This window comes from Macaca nemestrina, chromosome 15 (assembly GCF_043159975.1).
Source record: "Macaca nemestrina isolate mMacNem1 chromosome 15, mMacNem.hap1, whole genome shotgun sequence".
Taxonomy (NCBI): Eukaryota; Metazoa; Chordata; class Mammalia; order Primates; family Cercopithecidae; genus Macaca; species Macaca nemestrina.
In genome coordinates, this window is record NC_092139.1 from 85,960,186 (window position 1) to 85,976,888 (window position 16,703).

Here is a 16,703-nt window from a genome sequence, read left to right on the forward strand (position 1 = left end):
ATGTTGCCTCAGTGGTGGACCAAGATTCTTTGTATATAAGGCTTTGTTCCACTGGCCTACTTGTCTACTGCAGAACCAACGCCATATGGCATTTTAACTACTGGAGCTTTATTACACTAAGCTGCCATATAGAATCTTCCTTATATATGACTAGATTCTTTTGTCAATATTTTATCTACAATCTATATATCTGTATCAAGTGACAATGATCTGTAATTTACCTTTCTCCTATCCTTGTGTGGTTTTGGTGATCAAGGTTATACCGACCTCAGAGAATGAACTGGGGAATATTTTCTTTCTCTATTTTCAGAATATCCAAGAGCAATTTATTTCTTGAGTGTGAGGAAGAACTTGCATATATAACCATCTGGGCCTGGGTTTCCTGGATTAAGATTTTTCTGACTGAATTACTTGACTGGCTATACAATTATTTAGGCTGTTTGTTTTTTTTCTTTAGTCAAACTTCAATTATACTTTCCTCTAGGAAATAATTTATCAATGTCAAATAAGTTGGCTGATTTCTTAGTATAAAATTTTTCACAGTTGTTTTATCTTTCAAGGTATCTGCTTTATCTAAGTCATTTTATACCTTTTTAAACATTCAATATGTATGTAGACTTTTCAGGGTTTGCTTTTTTTTTGTTTGAGGCAAGGTCTCGCTTTATCACCTACGCTGGAGTGCAGTGGCACGGTCACTGTTCACTGTAACTTCTGCCTCCCGGACTCAAGCGATCCTCCCACTTCAGCCTCCCGAGTAGCTGGGACTACAAGTGCATGCCACCATGCCCAGCGAATTTTTGTATTTTTTGTCGAGATAGAGTTTTGCCATGTTGCCCAGTCTGGTCTCAAACTCCTGGACTTAAGTGATCCACCCACCTCAGCCTGCCATATTGCTGGGATTACAGGTGTGAGCCACCACACCCAACTTCAGCTATCTTTTTAAATTAACTTTATTGAATAGTAAACAGAAAACTTCAATTCCAAACAACTCTCTCAACAGAGTGAGTCTAGGCTGGGCATGGTGGCTCACGTCTATAATCCCAGCACTTTGGGAGGCTGAGGCAGATGGATCACCCGAGGTCAGGAGTTCAAGACCAGCCTGGCCAACATGGTGAAACCCCGTCTCTACTAAAAATACAAAATTAGCCACATGTGGTGGCACATGCCTCTAGTCCCAGCTACTTAGGAGGCTGAGATGAGACAGGAGAATCGCTTGAACTTGGAGGCGGTAGCTGAAGTGAACCAAGATTGCACCACTGCACTCTAGCCAGGGTGAGACAAAGAGAGACTCTGTCTCACAAAAAAGGAGAGTAAGTCTTTACTTACTCTTTTCCAACATTTTAGATGTCATTTTTTAAGCTTCGTATATTAAACATTATAACTGCTTTATATGGCAACATTTACCCTGGCTTCATATTTGCCAATTTATTTATTCCCTATTCCTTCTTGCTTTCCTTCTAGGATAATGCTTATTCCTAAAGTACATGCTTTTAAAATTCCATTGGTAAATAACCTCTCTCAGATTTGGTTCATGTGAAAATATTTTTACTTTGCCCTTATTCTTTAAGGAAGGTTTTGATGATAGTTACTTGATACTGGCTGTAACTGTTGCTATTCAAAGACCTGCTACTTGCTGTTCTTCTGTAGATACTGTGTTTTCTCCCTGCTTAACTCTCTGTATTTGGTATTTTCTACCTGTAGCTTATTCTGTTTGTTATACATTATAAACTTCCTGTAGTGATGGGCTGACCACCAATTCTAAATCAATTTCAGTTATCATCTTTTCAGATTATTGCAATTCCTCCATTCTTTCCTACTAGGATTGCAACGGGCATGTTTTCTCAGTGTCTTCAACATCTCAAGCTCTCGTATATTCCATCCCCTTGCTCCTCTGTGTGAAATTCTGTTATTTATTCAGATTCATCATCATTAACTCTTTTATAGCTGTTGTTTAACGTTTTGTTTTTCAAATCTTTCTGGTTATTTTTGATAGCCTTTTGTTGCTTGCTATTATAATTCCATTTTTAAAAATATCTTTGAACATTTTATATCTAATTATTTTACATTTGTATCTAGAAATTCTAATGCTGATTTCCTTAGGGATCTAATTTTTATTGTCTCTGCTTTGGTTTGGTTTAATTATGCATTCTTGTTTGCTTGTTCAATTGACAGCAATCCCAAAGGCTTAACTAAACTGGAGTGCTTTTTCCAGAGAGGATCTGTGTTTATTTCTCCTGAGACAAGGACAACGCCCACCTTTGTGTCTATTTTACTGCTTTTAAGGGTTCCAGTTCAACCCTGATCTCCGAGTCTGATCTCCCACCAGAGCACTGATACAGCTATCTGCCCTCAGGGCAACCCTGCTTAGAGTCTTTAAAATTCTCTATAAGCACAACAGTACATATCTAGTTTTCCCTACTTCTAAAAGTGGAAATTCAAACCTGTGTTTCAGTTCTACATATACTCTATATAATCTACCCTCCCTTACAGTGCAAAGTACCTGTGAGCCACCACAGGTGTCCTTTATCATCAGTTTATATATCCTTTATCATCAGTTTAGGAGTTATATTTAGTATTACTACCTTAACATTAAAAACAGTAACATTAAACTGCCTGCAATTAATTATAAAAGCTTAGAGTATTCAGTTAAGGTAAACGACACCTAAAATGTTTTCCACAAAGCTAAATGGAACAAGATTATTTCTTAGTTTATTAAAATAAAAAAAGAAAGTGTGATTTGAAACCCACAAAACTGAAAAATAAGGTCAGATGCCTCAAATACAAGGAAACTGCCAGAGAATAAGCTGGATCCCTGCACTGACACCAAGGGAGTAACTGGCTGCAGCTGTGACACAGCTGTGACGGCCCAGTCCCTGAGGGGACCAGAGCTAAGTGCTAGCTTCAGGGAAAGCCCAGTCAAGCCAGGCTGTGGTCACTGCTGAACACTAAGGCTAGCCCTGGCAACAGCTCTCTGGGAGGGTCAATTGTCAACAGTCACAGTGAACAGGGGCACCCATAGTACTGTGCTCCATGCCTGTGGTAGGACAGCCTGATGGCAGGACTGCCAACTATTACATCCTCCCTCAGGCATGTTCCCATTGGTAATAGGAAAGTGAATGCCTTCTTGAATTTTGGAGTAAGTCCTGTCATTTCACTTTACAGTTAAATTGTCTAGATCCAGACACCTAAACAGCATAAAATCAGGGATGGAAACAGAGGCATTCAGACCTGAGAGACTTGTGTCAGAAAGGTCAAGCCTAGAGAAGCTGCGAAGTGAAAACCGAAGCTGAAGAAAACAGGAGGAGGTGGTGGAGGAGGATGTGGGCTCCCAGGAGGAGAGGTGAGCCTAGGAGGTGTTGCCCTAAGGCAGAGCCAGGCTCTGCTTCTCAGATGCCACAGAGCACTTGGCCCCACTGAAGGGCCTGTCAGCTTCTGTGGGGCAAGGATCCCAAGAACAAGGACCCAGCAGGGTTGTTACTGTGTCTCCACAGCCCCACAAAGGGCTTAGGTTAGATTAGAGGTGCAGTGGGGACCTTTCAAACCAAGATAGAACCAGTAGCCACCAAGGTACACAGAGCTATGACTAACAAGTCTATCAATATTTCCCTGTAAATGCAATCTATCCTCAAAACAGAGTTACCAAATGAATTAGGCCTCTAAATATGAACCCGGGAAAACTTAATAACCAAACAGTAGGCGGTAATTAGGTGATAAGATACAGGCATACCCCGCTTAAAAAGAAGCCCCATTCAAACATCAGAATGGACACTACAGGTGGCTCTTGTCAGGCATGACCTGCATGAACTGGGCTCACCTTTTCATTATAGTTGATGGCAATCACATCCCCGGTGGTCAGACAGGCAAAGTTCCTAAGTGCATTTTCTAATCTGCAGACACACTCTGTCAAGGCAACATGGCAAGATGGATACCTTAAATCTGAAACAAGTTTCCATGAGGGGTTAGATGATTACTAGTAGGTAGAGACTGTACCATGATGGTACTTGAAACACGAAGCTTTAACACAATGAAGTACTACTTGGCAATAAGAAGGATGGAACTCCTAACATGCAATAATATGGATCAATCTCACAAATGCCAAGCTGGGGGAAGGGGAAATAACCAACCACAAAAGGGCAGTGAGATTCCATCCACACAGAACCCTAAGAAAGACAGATCTATGAGGACAGGAGGTAGTTGAGAGGTTTCTGGGCCAGGGGATCAGGTGGGGACTGGCAGGAAAGGACCTTTTGGGAACATGGAAATGTTCTGGTTACATGGGTGTACACATTTTCAAACTGGCTGAACTGTGTGCATTTTATTGTGTACAAATTATACCATGGGATTTTAAAAAATCCTATGGGAGTACAAAAGAACAAAAAAGATTTAATGAGTCAGATAGGTCCTCTCAAAAGTTCCTCAAAATCAAAGATGCTTTCATTTATACTTTTGTTGTTTCTATCTTTTGAGCTGATAACTTTAGTTAATAAAAATTAAAGAAACCAGCAAATACTTTTTATAACAGTAAAAGACAGTAGAACCCAAATGCCCATACAAGGAAATGTCTATTCATGTGGAATATTTTAACCATGTCTTCCTCATCAATTTGCTGAATTACTTTACATAAAAAGGTCACAAGAAACGTGGCTCCAGAGCCTGTCACTGTGAGAGTCTAACTTGAGGGTAAAAGGGCGAGGCTATCTAGGTTCACCTCGTTCGGTCAAACAGCTTTCCAGAACCACAGCAACTTTGTGAAAAGTGCCTTATGTGGTGAATGCTTTCTTTGCTCCCGCACATGAAGTGCAACGGTACAGAGTGCCCTTCCCTCCACTCCTCCAGTGACCCTGCCAGGGCATCTTCTCTGACTTCTACTGCAGCAGCTGGAGGAGCAGAGCCACAGCCCTCAGGCTGAGAACACGAGGCCTCTGTAGGAGGGCTGGCTCCCCATTTGGCCTCTGCGTACTCTGGCGCCTGCTGCAGCACCAGCTTCCCACTTTCTCTGCTCAGCGCCAAGACTGCTTTCATCCAGACCTCAGCCAGACCAGAAAACACCAGGCTCTCAACTGATGGAAGTGATGCCCTTTCTCCACACACTAACAAGTTAACTGTGCTGACAAAAACAGCATCTGAGATCAACCTGATAAGAAGTCTGCATTGGGGCCGGGCGCACTGGCTCATGCATGTAATCCCAGCACTTTGGGAGGCTGAGGCAGGTGGAGCACCTGAGGTCAGGAGTTCGAGACCGCTTTGGGCAACATGGTGAAACTCCGACTCTACTAAAAATACAAAAATTAGCCAGGCGTGGTGGTGCATGCCTGTAATCCCAGCTACTCGGGAGACTGAGGCAGGAGAATCACTTGAATCTGGGAGGCAGAGCTGAGATTGTGCCACTGCACTCCAACCTGAGCAACAGAGTGAGACGCTCTCTCAAAAAAATAAATAAATAAATAAAGAGTCTGCATTGCAACACAGGTAAAAACCCTGAGAAAATGGGCAGGGCCCATTCCTGGTCACTGACAGCCAAACAAGCACCTCTAGGTCAGAGCTCTGAAGGACAAGTTAACCAGCTCTTCCCATAGGACATCCCTTTGCCTGTGGGACAGGAGGCTCAACAAGGCCATCGTGTCCAGGACATGGGCAGCATGGGATATACGTGGCCCATATGCATCCAGAGCACAATCAGCAGTACCTTGCTCCTAAGAAAACATCTGGAGAGAGGGCTACTGGGAAGGGAGGCAGCTTTTCTTACCTTTCTGTCCGTGTTGTTCAACTGTTTGTTTTTTTCTCAAGTATGCATTTAAAAAATTTAAAAAAAAAAGTAGAATGGAGTGGCCACTCTTATGCCATGATCTTAACAAGGCAAATTGGGGCCATGGAGCTAGAGATCTTGATCAGTGCACATAGCACCGTCCCGTACCTGCACTGCCTACTTCCTGATGCTGTCAACACATACACCTGGCTTAAGTTCAGAGGTGAACATAAAGAATCCACTAGAACCTGATACCTTTGCTTTCTGCTTGGTGACATAGAAATTGCAGTCATTGGCCGGGCGCGGTGGCTCAAGCCTGTAATCCCAGCACTTTGGGAGGCCGAGACGGGCGGATCACGAGGTCAGGAGATCGAGACCATCCTGGCTAATATGGTGAAACCCCGTCTCTACTAAAAATACAAAAAACTAGCCGGGCGAGGTGGTGGGCGCCTGTAGTCCCAGCTACTCGGGAGGCTGAGGCAGGAGAATGGCGTAAACCCGGGAGGCGGAGCTTGCAGTGAGCTGAGATCCGGCCACTGCACTCCAGCCTGGGCGACAAAGCGAGACTCCGTCTCAAGAAAAAAAAAAAAAAAAAAAAAAAAGAAATTGCAGTCATTGCTACCTATTGGCCTGGAGTGAATGAGCTCTCAGGCTGGCATGCAGTGAGGTTCATGGGCCAGTGCATGGCTGGGCAGAGGTACTAGGGAGCCACAGAAGGGGCTGGAGCTGAAGGCAGATGAGCTGCTCCCTCCTTCCACTGGACATACTGTACATCCTGGCTTTGTGCCAGGTGACACAGACCCACTGAAAGAAGGGCTTCATTATGGTCTCCAGGAAGTGTCTGGGAAGTGACAGAGGTGGCCCAGACAGCAACCAGTGCACTTGGCCAGGGTCACGCAGATGTGCTAACTGAACCCCATTATTCTCAAATCACAACTTGAATCACAAATGTGTGATCCCCAAAGCAGACACAGATTAAATACAGTACATGATGTTTAACAACCGCCAGCACACTCTCCTTTGTCTAGAAGAACTCTGCTTATTTGAAAAGGATACACGGCTTTGGGGTTGGTGATGTCCAGGAAGTCAGGGCTCTGAGGCTGGAATTTGGAGTAGGTGGCCACTTGAAGGTTGACACTCTCCACCTGGACCAGGCCACCTTCTTCCAAGAGCAAGTTCTGCATCATCTGAAAGGAAGAAGAGGTTACATGAGACTCCTAGAGATGAAGTAGCCTCCACAACCACTGCTCCCTATACACTGGGCAGGCCAGTCTTACTTGGGTCCTTGGAAGAGGAACCTGAGGCAAGATAAGTAATTTGTGACACTATGTCAGGAAGGAGGAAAAAATCAAGTGATGTGGAAGAAGGCCAATAAAGGGGTGCTACTGAAGCTACACAGCTCACAGTGTGAACGCATCTCTGCAGGGCCGCCAGGATTGCTCACTAGCTCCAGGCTTCCCAGGGGCAGAGCATTTTCCTGGAACAGTGACTCACCGTACTTCCAAGCTGTCCCACAAGTAACTAGTAAGGCCCCGGGGCAAGTAGGGCTGCAACTGAGGTAGGACAAAAGCAGCACAAGGCAAGGCTGACCTGGCAATGGAATGGCCCACCACAGCTGAGGCTGCAAGATGGTGACAAGGCCCCAAAGGTCTCTGCTGTGGAGGTTATAAAAATCTGACAAAGCCTCCACATGCCTCTATTAAACAACCCAGCCAGGTAGACGACGGCTGAGGAGTGAGAGGGAAAGAGATAAACAGTGCCCGTGAGTACTAGGTGTGCAGGGAGCCCAGACTCAGGTTAGAGGCTCTATATCTCTTGCAATGAAATTTTGTTTGTCTTATTTGAAACCATCTTAAAAGGAGCGTCAGACATATACACGAGTAGAAAGAGCCACACAAGAAAGCTCCCACGCACCCAGCCCTGACAGTTGGATAGTGCTCACGTCATGGCTCAGTCCATCGATCGGCACTACCTCACACCCAGTCCCAGGCCACACTAGATGCCCTGAAGCGAATCCCAGGTATCACATCCCTTTAAGAATGTTTCATCAAGAGTGGCAGTGAGAAGGTGACTTTAACAGCCAAGGGAAGAGGGGACTGAGGGCTGTGTCACAGATGAGAGGGAGCTCATGAGGAGGAGGAGGCATGCTGAGGACAAGACTGTGCCTGGGAGGCTGTGCCGAGGCCACAAGAGAAGCCTGAGTGGTGGACCCTGTGGACAGGCGTGCAGAGGACCCCGCGCACTCACGCTGACAGTTGCTTGTCAGGCTAGTAAGGGCAGAAATAGAGGGTGGTCACTCTACTGGATGCCACAGACAGGCACAGAAGGATGCAGAGGCAACTGGCTTTGGTAACTGGGGTTTGGAATCCCCAGGAGTGATGTTCTAACAGGAAGTACTTTAAGGCTCAGAGTCAGCCAGCCGCAGGCCAGGCGCACTGTCCCTCAGGGTAGATTTTTGTAGGAAGTATGTCAGCAACGGGAAGGACATTGGGCTGCAATCTCAAGCCTGAGGGAAGTCTGACCAGGGATGGGGGTGGCTTCCTCAGCCAGAGACAGGACACTGCCATAGGTGATGTGAGGCGGAGAGGCAGAGAGGTCAGACTAGGGCTTGAGGTGAGAAATGGGCTGCTGGAAGAGGCCCGAGAGCACTAAGCAGGCAGGAGGAGCTGACACCTGGCCTTCCCCATGTAGCATTTTAGAGCATACCGCACAATGGGTAGCCGAGTATCTGTGTGTCACAAGTAGCTAGTCCAGGGCTCAGATCTAGGTCGGCAGACAAAGCCTTGGCTGCAAGGAAAAAGGCCAGCACCTATTCCAGGCTGGCTCACCCTGAAGAAGCTTGGAAGCATGGGTGGGAAGGAGTCCACCAACCAGCCCAGAAAAAGCACTGGCTCACACGGCCTCCAAGACAGCAGATGGGGGACACCTGTCACGCCTGCCCATGCCAGGAGCTAGAAGGCCAGCTCAGGGGAAGAGGTGGCCTGATGGCTTCACACCCCAAAACAGCTCCAGGCTACCTAAAGAGGCTTTCCATGGGAGAAAGGGATTCAATTAGTTTCCTGGTCTAAAGCAGCCCAACAGCTTGGACAAGAGGCCACCCAAACTTCAAGTCTATGGGTTAAAGGAAAACCTTCAAGGTACAGTGTATTCCCAGCATCACCACCTCCTCTTATAGGTGAGCCACAGAAGGGACTGGGGAAGTAGTCACTGCCTGACACTTCAGCTACCGAGAGTGGCTTCAGTGACCAGGTGTTCTACCGGATGAGCAGAACATGGCCTCAGGCCCCTGGGGGCACCTGCAGACAAACACAATAGCAAGGGGCTGAGCAGCAAATACTTGGGAGGGCAGGTGAGCCCATCTGGGCTTTGAGGCATAAAAGCCCCCCACAGGCCAGGGTGGGCAGACCTGGTCAGCTGAGGTGAGGAGGCAGCATGGGAAGGCCAGGCACTAGGAGGTGCAATGGGAGTGCAGGGCTCTTGTGGGGGAGACACTGGCCAGGCCCAGACCTTGGGAAGGGCCCTGGGACCCAGGCTGAAGAGAATGCCACTGCCATGGCACCATGGGCAAGGTCACCTGCTACAGGAGGAAAGGGACCTTCAGAATTTCAATTCATATTATTCTTTTCTTTTTTTTTGAGATGGAGTCTCGCTCTGTCGCCCAGGCTGGAATGCAATGGTGTGATCTCAGCTCACTGCAACCTAAGCCTTCCGGGTTCAAGCCATTCTCCTGCCTCAGTCTCCCAAGTAGTTAGGACTACAGGCATGTGCCACCACACCTGGCTAATCTTTGTATTTTTAGTAGAGACGGGGTTTCACCATGTTGGCCAGGCTAGTCTCAAACTCCTGACCTCAAGTGATCTGCCTGCCCCAGCCTTCCAAAGTGCTGGGATTAGAGGCGTGAGCCACCGTGCCTGGCCAGAATTTCAATTCATATTTAATCTCAGAAAATATTATTTAAGGCCATCCCTTCTGAACATCTGGTAGGGCATGACAGGGCATCAGGAGGAGAGGTGGGCTTCAGACCACCTCCCTGGTGGCAGCCAAGCAAGCACTCCTGAGAGTTCCCAGCCCACAGCTCACTGTGGGGTCTCTCAGTATGCCTGATGTAATTCAAGCACAAAGAGAAGGACAAGCAGGTCCCTTTGTGAACTTCCCTAATGTGCCAGAGCTGGGGAAAGGAGTGAGGAGAAGAAGGAGCCAAGTGGGCCACAGCTACCTATGTGGAACTCCCACTGCTGCAGGCTCCTCCCTACAGCACTGGCACAGTTCTGCTCACTTCTCTGAGGGGTACAGCCTCGAGGGCAGGCTCTGGTGGCTCACACGCCCTGGATATCCCAGCCCAGATCTGCAATGACGTCCTTCAAGTCAACTTTCCAAAGAGAGCCTGCTTGTAAGGAGAAAGGCGTCATTCCTACAGCAGCTCAGTTGAGAGATTTGGGAGACTAAGTTAGAGGTAACTAAAAACACATACGTTGTGACAGACTACTAAAAGTAGGGGAAAGCATAAAAACCTCAAACACCCTACTTACTAGACCACCTAAAAAACACTGTTGCTCCATTATTTTTTAAAAAGCCTCACCCAGGAAATCACAGATGAACAGTTCAGCTGTTGTTTCTGCACAACCAGTTGTGCAACTATCAAAGACAAGGCTGCTCCCACAGCACAGTGGCCCACAGGTACGTCCAGAGCCCACCAGCCTGCGTAAGGCACAGCGCACTGCTCTGGATCCCTTCTCTCCCGCCGGGTCAGGTCAGGCTGAGATGCTGAGCAGGAGGAGTAGGCTGGGCCACCTGCTCCAGGGCCAGGACTCTCGAGTGCAGGGCATGTCTCTGCCTAAGTGGCTGCTCTCTAGAGACCCTAAGTGGCAGCCCCACTCACCCAGTGTGGGAGGTAGCAGATGCCCTCATCAGCCACAAACTCCAGCACGCCACAATGCGTCATGCGGTCCGAATTCTTATTGGTCAGTTTGAACAGCATGGGATAGGTAATATTAAGTCGGCCTGAAAAGAAGAGAGAGGCTATGAGGCACAACTCCTATGAAGGGAAACCTGTTCGGCCCATGCCTTCCCATAGAAGGAGCCTCCCCACAACCCTGCCCCTCAAACCCCACACTCCTCTGGCAGATGAATCCCCTCTGTAAGAGCACAGTGCATGGCTCAAGGAGGAGCCTGACAACTTGGTAACACAGCACTGGCGTAGACTTGTGATTTTCTGAAGTCAACATTCTAAAAAGTGATGTGTTCGGCCAGACGCAGTGGCTCAAGCCTATAATCCCAGCACTTTGGGAGGCCGAGACGGGCGGATCACGAGGTCAGGAGATCGAGACCATTCTGGTTAACAGGATGAAACCCCGTCTCTACTAAAAATACAAAAAACTAGCCGGGCGCAGTGGCGGGCGCCTGTAGTCTCAGCTACTCGAGAGGTTGAGGCAGGAGAAAGCCGTGAACCCGGGAGGCGGAGCTTGCAGTGAGCTGAGATCCGGCCACCGCACTCAAGCCTGGGCCACAGAGCGAGACTCCGTTTCAAAAAAAAAAAAAAAAAAAAAGATGACGTGTTCATTCACTTATTCATAAATAATTTCAGTGCCAACCATGTCCTGGACAAAATCCCTATCTTTCTTTAAAGGTTTCTAGTTTAAAGGTAAACTCCAACAAAGAAAACAACCACACCCAGATGCTACAGGTGCTGTGGGAAGGGCTGGCAGGAGGGGACAGAGCTATTGGGCTAGGCTCCTGGAGGCCGAGTTCTTTAGGCTGGGCACTGGGCGGGCAGACCTGGGAGGAAATCCAGGCAGAGATGGCAGCCTGAGCAAAGGCGGGGAAGGGAAGAGGAGCCCAGGCAGTTCAGAAATGGTGGGCAATTAGGCAAGACAGGCTGGGGACAGGTGTGGGAGTGGTTGGGAAGGGGAGGGGCACCACACGAGGTAGAACCTAGGGCCTGGGCCCAGCGGGCAGTGTGGGCTCTCAGCAGGGTCATGACATAGGACGCCTCCTCTCTCTGGTGGACCTTGAGGTGTGAGCTGAAAGCAGGGCCAGAGGCAAGTAAGCTGGATTAGTGACATGCTGACCTAAGAGGTGCACAGGCACATAAAGGAGGGGCTGGCAAAAAGAGACAGGAACCCAGGAGACACAGGGCCCTGGGGGAGAGGACTGAGAAGGAACTGATGATAAGTGATGGTGTTTGCCATGTGTAAGGCCCTTGTTCAGTCTTCCCAGAACAGACAGTCAGGTACTATCATTATCCCCTTTTATCTATGGGGAAACTGAGGCCCACAGGTTAAGTAACACGCCTAAGACCTCACAACACACAAGTGGTGATGCCAGGATTCAAACCCAGGCTGCTGACTTAAGTCCAGGGATTCAACCATCAAAGCAGAATTTAGCTTGTTAGTTTAGGCAAATATTCCAACAAAAATCATAGTGTTGGGAGGTAAAGCAGATTCCATTTGAGATCTCCCTACAAATTCTAATAAAGCAAATCAAGTTGAAAGCTTGGGCAGGAAGCTACAGAGAACCTCTGGGAGCAGCATGGAGGTACAGTAGGGGAGGGCATTCCCTCCTATCACCAAGGGTGACTCTCACACTGGCAGTAAAGGGGCCAGGACCTCTGTCCCAGTGCATCTCTCAGCTGCAGAGCCATGGAGCTGACCTACAGCTGGTCCACAGGAAACTGGACTGGGCCCAGCCAAGGGTCTGAGACTGTTGCAAGTGAGAAGAGACTCCAATGTCCCTCAGTGCACTGACTCTCAAACTGCATTTTGTGACTTAGAGGCTCCCAGTCCCTCTGTACCCCCTCACTTCCTCCAAAAAGAGCAGAGACCCTCATTTTATGAAATAGAGGACTTCCTGTAAGATTTAGACAGAAAGAGTTTCTCCCATCACTGAAAAGATTTGAACACTGATCTGAGCTACACCTCAATGACCCAGCCCAAGTCTCTTCTGGACACCTGTGCCAAGGGTCACACCTGGTGTCTGACTCCTGGATCAGCATGACCTGAAAGGAAGACCTTTTTAGGGGGCCCGTTCTCTCCTCTGTAATGATGGGGTCTTCATGAGAACTGTGAACGCCATAGCTCTGTTGACCTACTGGTTGCGCTGAGGCCTCCACTGGGTATAGCCACAGCTGGTGCTGGCTCAGGGGCTACCTCCCACCTTGTGGTTGGAATCAGAGAGCTCAGGGTGTCACAGACACTATAGTACTTCTGATGCATAGACACTGTGGATGTCCCTAGTTAAAGAAGAGGACATTGAGATTCAGAGAGGTCAAGTTGCTACTCTGGAGTCAGGCTGGGCAAAGAGCCCGAGGTGAGTCACAACACAGCCAGCACCTGTTCTCAGCCTGCTGCCACCAGAGGCCCCCAACACCAAGCATGAACCTGTCCTCCTAGCCAGCCCCAGTCTCCTGCCTCACACGGGAAGAATTCACACCAGAAACACTCTTAAGTTTGGAAGGCAGTGACGGCATCATTGATTGGGTTGTCCATGATTGGGATTTTCTGGGCCTGTGTAGTATGGGGCTAGGGCATGGGTTTCCAGGTTGCTCTCGTGGGATAAGGGGTCAGAGAAAAGGGAGGAAGAATGTGGCCACTCTTACAACCCCTGTGGGCCTATCTCACTCCTGGTAAGAGGCAGGAGCCCAGCAAGAGGAGTGGTTTCTGGAATGGAAGACAATAGCTCAGTTTTTGACGTGCTGAGGATGCAGTGGTGCACTGGCGATTAGAAATGGGGGTCTGGGCAGGGCATGGTGGTTCACGCCTATAATCCCAGCACTTTGGGAGGCTGAGGCAGGCGGATCACCCGAGGTCAGGAGTTCAAGACCAGCCTGCCCAACATTCAAAACCCCATCTCTACTAAAAATACAAAAAATTAGCTAGGCGTGGTGGCGGGTGCCTGTAATCCCAGCTACTCGGAAGGCTGAGGCAGGAGGATCACTTGAACCTGGGAGGCGGAGGTTGCAGTGAGCCGAGATTGCGCCAATGCACTCCAGTCTGGATGCTAAGAGCAAAACTCTGTCTCGAAAAAAAAGAAAAAAGAAATGGGGGTCTGGAGCTGAGGAAAGATGCTTGGGGTGGGGATGAGGAACCTGCTTCACAGCGCCCTCTTGTGAGCTGACCAATTCTTCCTTTAGGAAAAAAAATCTAGTGAGCCCAGCCAATGGCATCAGCTGCCCTGGCACTGTGCAAAGCACCTGATACTTGTACCTTCATTTAATCCTGACAGAATACTGAGAAAAGTTGTGGGGGTAAGGGGAGTGGGGGGGGGAATCAGGAAGGGGAAGGGAACTCCCTTCACAGAGGAGGGACCTGAAGCACCCAGGGCAGTGATGAAGCTGAGGTTCAGGGGGCCCTGGTCTTGCCCTAGGTACCTGTGACCCAGGTTCTCCCAGTCCAGCGCATGCCCTCCAGGGACAATTCACAGCTAGATACTGACAAAGGGCACTGGTGTCTGGATATACTGAGGAGCCCATGCTGACTCTTGGTGTCCATATTTACTAAGTTCTTAAGTCACTCAGAAGATACTTACTGAGTTGGTCCAGGGCTGAGGGCGGCATAATTACTGTGGAAAGAACATTTAAGAAATATTAAAAAATAAAAATAAAAAGAACAGACCAAAGGCAAGATGCAGTTTCTTTATATCTAACAAAAAGCCTTAAACGGTTTTTAGGGTAGCCAGAATGTCATAGTAATCTTTCATAAAGAACCTTACTTGATGTAATTTATTTTGGGAACTGAATGGTTATCAGCCATAAACCTAACCATAATTAGCACCCCACCGCAATAAAGCAAGTCTAGAATAAGCACCATTTTCACAGTAACACTAGCTTCTGACTCCCACATGCAAAGTAAGTACCGTTGAAGGCTACAGCATTGCAGACTTAGGGCAGGAAAGGTTACTATTCAAATAAAAACAAGCACATACTCTTCCCTCCTTTCTCCACATCTGACCTGTCATTAGGCCCTGCTAGCATGGACACAGAGAAGCAGCGGTACTGTGTGGAGAAGCGGTTTTGGAAGACCCTGGGAATCGGGTGGTCGAACATGTTGAAAGAGAACTAGAAGGAGGAAAGAGAAACAAGTATTAAAACAAAGGTACATTTCTTCATGTCAAAAGACAAAACATGTCAGAGTAATCAATGCTGCTAAACATTGTCAGAGAATACAATGTACTGAAATCTTCAATGTACTGAAATCTTCAATGTACTGAAATCTTCAATGTAATGTTACTAAATATAAAACAGGCCACGCCAAGCCTGTCCTGAACCTTTTTCAGGGCTGTGCTCCCATCTTCATCCTCAGGATCAAGGCCCAACCTCTTGCATACCTCAGAGACTTGTACTGACAGCCCCACAGACTCCTGCCTGGGCTAGTTCCTCTGCCTTGAACACTTTTCTTACTATCATTAATCTAAACAATATTTGTTAACTGAAACATCTCTTTATTGAGTGCCTACTGTCTGCCAGGCTCTGACATGAGCACAAGGGAAACACCACTCTAGTGATGTTTGTCCACTAACAAAATAGATACCACCCCTGTCCTGGTGAAAATGACACTCAAACCAAGGGAGATATACACTCAAAGCAAGGGACATGTGTGTCCGGCAGTTCTGAAGACAAGGAGCAGGGTAAGTAGACAGAGGGCTCCTGGGAATGCTATTTTAAATAGGTAGTTAGGAAGGGACTCTGCACAAAGACCCGAATGCTATGAGAGAGAGCCAGGCAAAAAATAGGGAAAGGCATTCCAGGCAGCAGGAGGAACAGGTACCCAGTGGTTGCACCCCTTCCCCTGGGTTCCAATTACCACCCTTTCCTTTCCCCAGGAAGCCTCTGCTGCTCTGCTGAGGGTCAGGGCCAGTGCCCCTTCAGTTGCTCTCATAGCAGAGTAGGTACACGTCACACTATGTTGTGATGCTTTCTTATAGCAACAAGCAAAGCTAAAACATGATGCCATTAAAAAGGTTAAGATCCTAGTTCTTAAACTGTAGACTTAGATGAGGCTTAGCAAACATATCAATTTGAGGTTTTCTCAAAGTACAGTATTCCTCCCACCACCCCCCATATCCACAGGGGATACATTCCAACATCCCCAGTGGACGCCTGAAACCAGAGGTAATATTGAAACCCATATATACTATGTTTTTTTCTTATACATATCTACAATTTTCTTATACATATCTGCAAAAAGTTTAATTTCTAGGCTGGGCGTGGTGGCTCACGGGTATAATCCCAGCACTTTGGGAGGCAGAGGCAGAAGGATTACCTGAGGTCAGGAGTTTGAGACAAGCCTGGCCAACATGGAAACCCCCTCTCTACAATAATACAAAAATTAGCCAGGCGTGGTGGTACACGCCTGTAATCCCAGCTACTCAGGAGGCTGAGGCAGAAGAATCACTTGAACCCAGGAGGTGGAGGTTGCAGTGAGCCAAGATAGTGCCACTGCACTCCAGCCTGGGCAACAGAGCAAGACTCCATCTCAAAAAGAAAAAAAAATTTTTTTAATTTATAAATTAGGCACAGTAAGAGATTCACAAGTAATAATAAAACAATTATAAGAATACACTGTAAAAAAAAGTTAAGTGAATGTGGTCTCTATTTTAAAAATTTTGGACCATGGTTGACCTTGGGTAACTGAAACCACATAAAATCTCACAGTAGGCTGTATATTCAAAAGAACTAGAGGCAGAATCAAGAAGAGATTTCTGTGCACCCCATATTCATAGCACAATTATTCACAATAGCTAAAAGGTGGAAGCAACTCAAGTGTCCAATGACAGATGAATGAATAAACAAATACTGGTATGGTATATACATACAATGAAATATTATTCAGCTTTTAAAAGGAAAGAAATCCTGTCACATGAATGAACCTTGAGGATATTATGCCAAGTGAAATAAGTCAGTCATAAAAGGACTTATATTTCATGAGTCCACTTCTAGGAAGTACCTAGAGTAAGCAAATTC

General features: G+C 47.3%; 1 protein-coding gene across 2 annotated transcripts in view; it reads right to left on the bottom strand.

Moving 5' to 3' along the window:
• UFD1 (ubiquitin recognition factor in ER associated degradation 1) overlaps positions 1-16,703 on the bottom strand; it is a 30,162-nt gene that overhangs the window by 11,731 nt on the left and 1,728 nt on the right. The window contains exons 2-6 of one of the 2 annotated variants that reach the window (XM_011739861.3): positions 14,666-14,798; positions 14,270-14,302; positions 10,626-10,747; positions 6,803-6,933; positions 3,815-3,887 (exon numbers count right to left, since the gene is read on the bottom strand). In XM_011739861.3, coding sequence (XP_011738163.1) covers positions 3,815-3,887; positions 6,803-6,933; positions 10,626-10,747; positions 14,270-14,302; positions 14,666-14,798 — 492 coding nt within the window. The remainder of the gene's footprint in view (positions 1-3,814; positions 3,888-6,802; positions 6,934-10,625; positions 10,748-14,269; positions 14,303-14,665; positions 14,799-16,703) is intronic. The other variant, XM_011739862.3, reaches the window with a different exon arrangement.